Below are 6,775 nucleotides of genomic sequence, written 5' to 3' on the forward strand. Positions count from 1 at the left end.
CAAGTAACCCCCCTTTAAGGAACAAAGGAGGTTATCTAGTTCGTCTTTGGGAAGGATATTGAAAGGAAACAGTTCAACTAGTGGGCAGGACAGGCTACGTGCATCCTGGGAATGCTGGGTGTGTTCTCTCCACTCACCCAGGGAAATCCACCTACAGACTGTTTGCTCCACAGGAAAAGAAAGGGACCAGGAGTTGTTTAGAGCCTAGGGCAGGATGAGATTTACCTAGCAACTGATGACACTATCACTGAGGCACTCTCCGATTTGTCTCTACGTTTAATAGCCAATTTCACAACCCTGTTAGATCAGGAACAAGTTAATGTCTAGGAGCTGCACGGCTCTAAACCACTTGTTTAGTGGGGATTGAGGTGCCAGGGCAATACCATACTCCACTCAGGGTCTGGAGATCATTCACCTGGGCTGGTGTTTGTGGGGCAGGTGAGAATTCAAGGCCCCTGGAAGAGGTGGTCCAGGGGATCACGTTCTCCGGGTCTTCCCAGAGCAGATCATGACCACACTCCTGCAGCTGCTGCTGGGCCTCAGCCTGGGCTGCACCAGAGCAGGTAAGGACGTTCCTTACTGGGACCTGCCTTCCTCTGCCCCTTTTTCTTGGTAAGGGAATTCAGTTCTGTTATTGGATTTGGATGCCCCAGACTAGTTTGTCTCCCTATTATCTACTCTGACAGCACTTGCACTGTACCTTTGTAGCAATTTTAATAGTAATTAAGCTGTGTAGTTATTTGTATAATTCAGATCTCCTTCTGGAACGTAGGCAAGGACCGCATCTGCCTTGTTTGTTGCATCCTAGCTCCTCACACAGTGCCTGGCACACAGAGATGCTTTGTAAATATGTATGGAGTGAATATTTAATAACACGTCCAGTGCAGAACAAGGCTGACTCTTTCCTTTGACCCCTTTTCTCACTCAACAGTGTGACTTATTGAAGGTCTTGTCCAGGGTAAATCATCATTTTTACCCAAGTAAATAGTCTTGTACTGCTCCTTAGTCTCACATAAGGAGGAAACAGGTTCTTAAAACACCTCTGCTACTACTATTGAGTTCCTTAATCAGGACTCCTGGGGACTCCAGTTAATGAGCTTGGTCAGTAGATGCTGCCTGAGGTGGGAAACGTGCCCAGCTCCCTGGGTGTCATGAGCCTGGTTTCTGACCTGCCCTCTTCTCTGGCGCCTGCAGGTGGCTTTGTGGCCCATGTGGAAAGCACCTGTCTGCTGGATGATGATGGGACTGCACAGGATTTCACATATTGCATCTCCTTCAACAAAGATTTGCTGACCTGCTGGGATCCACAGAAGAAAGCAATGGTCCCTTGTGAATTTGGGGTGCTGAATCCCTTGGCCACTTACTTCTCCACTTACCTCAATGCACAGAAAAACCTGCTCCAGCGCTTATCTGAGGGGCTCCAGAACTGTACCACACACACACAGCCCTTTTGGGGATCACTGACCCAAAGGACACGTAAGGAGAGAGGGGTGCCAATGGGGCTATTAGGAAGCACATTTAAGAGGGGGGAGGCCAAGGAGGATCCCTCAGCAGGCAAGGGGTTTGAAATTTGAGCAGAAAATATGTGGACCTGGATGTTGAAAGAGGGAGGGTTGACACCAAAGGGGGCACAAGGTGGTTGGTGGGGGTGGGGAGGGAATAAAGGAGGAGAGGTGATGTTGGAGTCCGCAAGGAGCTCTTGGGGGGGAGTCCACAAGCTTTCCTCCTAGGCAGGCATCTCTGGAGACAGCCCCCAGTTCCCCCAGGGGTGTGTCAGAGTAGCCAGAATGGCTTTCCGTAATTGTGCATGCTTTTCTGTCCCAAGACCTGATGTTCTAGGTCTTGGATGGACCCAGGCACGGGAGTATTTATAAAGCTTCTGACCATGTATGCTCTCTCACCCTTACTCCCATGCATTGAGAATGACTTGAGACTGGTAAAAGGAAACTTGATCTCCACAGAATGGAGTATTGTGTCTTGAGGTGTGGTTTCTGACCCGCCTTTCTCAGAATTGCCTGGGGAAGGTACTTGTTAAAAATGCAGCCCTTGAGAGCCCTGCAGACCCTTAGAATGAAAGTATCTGGGGTTGTGGGCCGGGGAATCTGCGCTTCAAGACAAGTTTTAAAATTTTGTTTGAAAAGCACCAAGAGAAAGACAAGCAGATGGGTCTCCTAGGAGAATAAACTAGTAAAAAATGTATACATTAACAATCTCATTAATTTTAACTACACTATTTCAAATTTAAGAGAGTCCTGAGTTAGGCTTGTTTCCTTAAACAATCTGAGGAAAAAGCACTTTATTTAGCAAATTAATTTGTTAAATGAGGTCTGACGAGAGTAGTCTGCCTTTTGTCTGCCTTTACGTAAACCCCAACTTACAACCCTGGACAACTGTTAGCTTGTGTGCTTGAGGTAAGTACAGTCACGTCTGAAACAGCCTGCAGTTCAGACCTGGCTTATACTTACTGTGATCAAACATAATTTTAGAGACGGAAAAGGGGAGGGGCAGTGAAGGAATGGGGGGAAAAGATCGAAGCAGGAGTAAATTCTGATTCCTTACTTTTCAAGGATCATGTGGTGGCCTGGGGTGGGGATGAAGACAGTAGTTTGGCAAAATCCATGAAGAATTAAAGAAGGAAAGAAGCCAAGGTGGAGGAAAGGCCATCCCTCCTTCATGACCACGTTTCCCTCTCTGCAGGGCCCCCATCTGTGCAAGTAGCCAAAGCCACTCCTTTTAACACGAGGGAGTCCGTGATGCTGGCCTGCTATGTGTGGGGCTTCTACCCAGCAGATGTGACCATCACATGGAGGAAGAACGGGCAGCTTGTCCCTCCTCATGGCAGTGCCCATAAGGTTGCCCAACCTAATGGAGACTGGACATACCAGACCCTCTCCTACTTAGCCACAACCCCCTCTTTTGGGGACACCTACATCTGTGTGGTGGAGCACATTGGGGCTCCTGAGCCCATCCTTCAGTACTGGAGTAAGTACATGGCAGGAGGGAAGTAGGGTTAAAGCAAAAAGATACTGCGAGTGGGTGGTCGAAAATGAACACAAATATTCCGGCAGAGGGAGTGAGATGTGGAGAGGTCCGTGGTGTATGGTAGAGAGGGAGACGCCAAGAATGAGAATGGGGCCTGGAGAAACTTATGGAGGGCTTAAGACCCAGGACGGGCCAATAGGATACAAGAAAGTAATGTTAGTTATTTTTGGTGTTGCTATGGTGGCAGTGTTGATGTCATGTGCTTGTCTGAGGGTGGGAAGGGAGCAGGACTGTCTTGAAAAGGGGATGTAGACTTCAGAACCAAAAAGTGTGGTGCAATATTCTAGGATCCTTAGATTTCAACTATTCTGTTGTCAAATCAGGAATGGGAATGGGAGAAATAAAGAAGGTTGCAGAAGAAAGGGGGCTGCCTCCTGCCGTGGGGTAGTATTGCATTTGGGCTGCTCAGTCAGGGAGGAAAAGCCATGGCTGGTAAACACTTGGATGTGCATGTTTGGGGACTAATCAAGGAACCAATCATGATTGCTCAAACCCCAGGATCAGAAGTAGTTAAGGGAACGGAGAGAAGTTACACATAGATTTGGGAATTCTTGGGAAAGAGAAGAGGAAGAAATGAGAAAGAGGAAGGATGTCCACAAAGGGCCAGAGAACAGGATCCCAGACTGGCTGCTGAGACCACACCTCCACCCCTCCCCACCCCAACCCCCGTGGGGAGAGTGTCTTGTTGGGCAGCGTGACAAGCAGAGAGTGGAACCAACAGGCTTCTTGGAAAAGGCTTGTTCACAGCCTGTGCAAGGAGTTCTCTTTAGCTGTGGGATGTTCATTTTAGCAAGGGCAAGGAATCTAGGTGGGACAGGATTTAGAGTGGGATCAGCTCTGGGACTGTGAAGTGGGGTGGAGACAGGTCCTGGAAGAACACATGTGAAATCTGGATGTGGACAGGAAGAGATACAACTTACAGAATAGAACAATTGGAGGCTGGGAGAGGTGGCAATACATTTTAATAGGAAAAACTCAGAAAAAGTAATGGAACAAACATTGTCACCATAGGGTAAATAGAGAGGTAACGAGGAATGCTTTATTGTTTGGGGTGAAAGAAGAAAGAAGGATGCCTTGAGAAGACCACCGTATTAGAGAGGAACTAGAAGCTAAGGTGCTACCTCTAGGGATCCCCCAGGGTTAAGCTAGGAATAACGATTCACAGGGTGGGAGTTCTGAGGAGTGAGTTGGTGTGAGCTAGACCCTTGAAATTGCGATATAGCACCTTTGAATCTGCTAAGTGGAGGTTGAAATAAATAAAGTTGCTCTGGGAATGAGCAACAGAAATTGGTTCTAGTAAGTTTCTGTTTTTGTAGCACCTGGACTGTCGCCGGAACAGACAGTGAAGGTTTCTGTGTCTGTAGCAACTCTAGGCCTGGGCCTCATCATCTTCTCTCTGGGTTTGCTCAGCTGGCGGAGAGCTGGCTCCTCTGGTGAGTAACCTTCCTGATCTCCCGATCTCTACTCACTTTCTCTCTATGATTGGTTCTCCCATTGCTATCTCATTTGCTGTGAATAATGCCAGATATTTTTATCCACAAAGACTGTCCTCTAATCAAATATTTTTCTCTCCTAGGCTATACTGTGCTCCCTGGCTCCAATTTTCCAGAAGGTAACATCTGTGTTGGTCTGTTTGCCTATTGGTCCTCTGGAAGGGGTGAAGTTTGGGGGTCAGTGTTAGGTTCAGCTAAGGTGCTTGTAATAGGGGTGAGCTTCCACCACGATCAGGCCACTAGCATGATTTAAGCCACCATTGTTAGAATTAGGAGCAGGAAAGAGGAGAGCCTGCCCTCATCTTCTACCCAGTGGAGTGTCTGCAGGGAGGAGGCTGAAGGTAGCTCTGGAAGTTTCAGTATCACTGTATTAAGGGCTCTGACATGATGGTTATAGAGATAAATGATGGAGTCAAGTTGGTCGGAAGCCTTATTATCTCCTTTTTATTTCTTTTGCAGGTCGGCACATTTCTTAGAGGCAGGATTCTACAACTTACACTACAAGTGAGAAGGAGATTTAAACCCTTAGTGACGCTACTGTGCCCTCTAACATCCTCAAACCCTCCAATTTTTCTTGGGTCTCATGGTTCCTCCATCCAGTTCTTTGTGTTTCCCAGTCTCCTCCCCATGTAAACCTTAGTGACTTGGAGAAACTCATTTCTGGGAATATTCTATAATCAAGTAATTGTCCAAGGCTACATTTCTGGGGTGAATATAATCTGGGGAGGAGGGCTAAAGGCCTTCCTGGGGACCCCACTGGGACACAGAGGGCCGTGAGTCACTGGTGATATCTCTGAGGAATAAACTCTGGTGGAAGTAGTGCTTTTCCTGTCTTTTCCTGAGGCACTGGGGAGGGACTGTGGGCAGAGCTGGGGACTGGGGTTGATTCTCTCCTACTTGAGTGGATGAGTCATCCCCCCATTTCTCCATCTAGAAAGACAGAATTTAGGGCAGTTTTAAAATTTATAATTCATAAGAAGAAATTGAACTGTGGTGGGATGGAGTCACAGGGTAAGGTAGAGGAAGGGATTAACAGTTTATTTCACTTACTTCATAAAAGGTTTTATGAGCATTAAATGAGCTCATACTTGAATAGGACTAAGAACATTGAGTGGCACAAAATGAGCCCGAAATAGTGACTCAACTTTTTGGGCCAGGCATTGCACTGGGTGCTTTACATGTGTTACTTCATTTGATCTTCATCATAACCCTGACACAGACCTTCAGATAGTCAGGATTCAAGGGGCAGAGCTTAACTTTAGATCTGAGTTCTGGTGGTTATTTCTTCAATATCCTAAGTGGGGAAGAGAACATAGCTTGAGTGCTGATCAGGACCCAGTACTGGGTTAAGAGCTTTATGTTTGTACAATATCTCACCACAGCCCCACAGAGAAAAAACTGTCTTCCTCCACATCACACATGAAGAAAGTGAGTTTCAAAGAGGTTAAATAACTTGCCTAAGGTATAAGAACAAATTCTTTACAGGATGTTTGTTTACCTGAGCCGGAAGTAAGTGGACTGTTTTATTCTGAGGCCCCTCATGCTGGTGAGCACACCACCCTCAGAGCCAGCCTCCGTTCCCTCTTAACTCAAACCCAAAGGGCAGCCGCTGTGGGGTACTGGTTTTCAAATTGCAGAAGCCAGGTACTGTTTGTGTCCAGAGAAGGGTGGCTCCTCCTGGACACAAAAAGCTGGGCTGTGCCACTGTTTTTGGAATTACAGTTGGATACTGGACTTGAGGCAAATCCCCACCCCGCCAGAAATGAAGATAAGTACTTGGCGAACTTAGCCTAACAGAGGATTGTGGAGGGAGAACCAGGAGTTACAGAGGCATGTTTCAGTGGGGGTATCTATACAGGGACACATGTGACCAGAATCTGATGAGCTGTGAGGTTCAGGCGACTGTGTGGAATCTTTCTGTGTGCTGATGTCCCTGGTTGTGCATGGGTGGGAGGGCTGGTCACAGGGGCTAGGTCCCTTCGTCCTTGGACAGTTTCTATGCTGATAGGGGCCTCTGTAAGAGTGGGAGTAGCACTGTTCATACAGACCTGATGTCCAAAGTAGGTGCTCAGTGTTTGTCCAACCCATGAACTGATCTCCACACCCATGGTTTCCTCAGAAGGATCCTTGTGACCAGGGCATCTCTTCTAGAAGAAGTTTACTGAAGAAGTCAATGGGAGGGGAAAGTAACAAATGGTTATTTTTCAAAATGGTTATTCTCTGAGCAAGGCCATGAAGGT

At 47.2% G+C, this 6,775-nt stretch overlaps 1 protein-coding gene across 1 annotated transcript; it reads left to right on the plus strand.

Moving 5' to 3' along the window:
- The first annotated feature begins 294 nt into the window (after positions 1-294).
- Positions 295-5,354, plus strand: LOC123816250 (HLA class II histocompatibility antigen, DM beta chain). Its single transcript, XM_045835132.1, has 6 exons — positions 295-563; positions 1,195-1,476; positions 2,698-2,982; positions 4,359-4,475; positions 4,619-4,654; positions 4,995-5,354. Exons 1-6 carry the CDS (start codon positions 509-511, stop codon positions 5,009-5,011), a joined length of 792 nt encoding a protein of 263 aa, XP_045691088.1. The 5' UTR covers positions 295-508; the 3' UTR covers positions 5,012-5,354.
- Positions 5,355-6,775: the final 1,421 nt, after the last annotated feature.

Source organism: Phyllostomus hastatus, unplaced genomic scaffold, assembly GCF_019186645.2.
Source record: "Phyllostomus hastatus isolate PE091 unplaced genomic scaffold, TTU_PhHast_1.1 phas_contig_1048, whole genome shotgun sequence".
In the NCBI taxonomy this organism is placed as follows: domain Eukaryota; kingdom Metazoa; phylum Chordata; class Mammalia; order Chiroptera; family Phyllostomidae; genus Phyllostomus; species Phyllostomus hastatus.

Bases quoted from the DNA above. Each gene is read 5' to 3' on its own strand.
- LOC123816250 (XM_045835132.1), top strand. From the start codon at position 509: ATGACCACACTCCTGCAGCTGCTGCTGGGCCTCAGCCTGGGCTGCACC. The intron at 564-1,194 runs GTAAGGACGTTC...TGGCGCCTGCAG, and splicing joins CCTGGGCTGCACCAGAGCAG to GTGGCTTTGTGGCCCATGTG. The intron at 4,476-4,618 runs GTGAGTAACCTT...TTTCTCTCCTAG, and splicing joins GCGGAGAGCTGGCTCCTCTG to GCTATACTGTGCTCCCTGGC.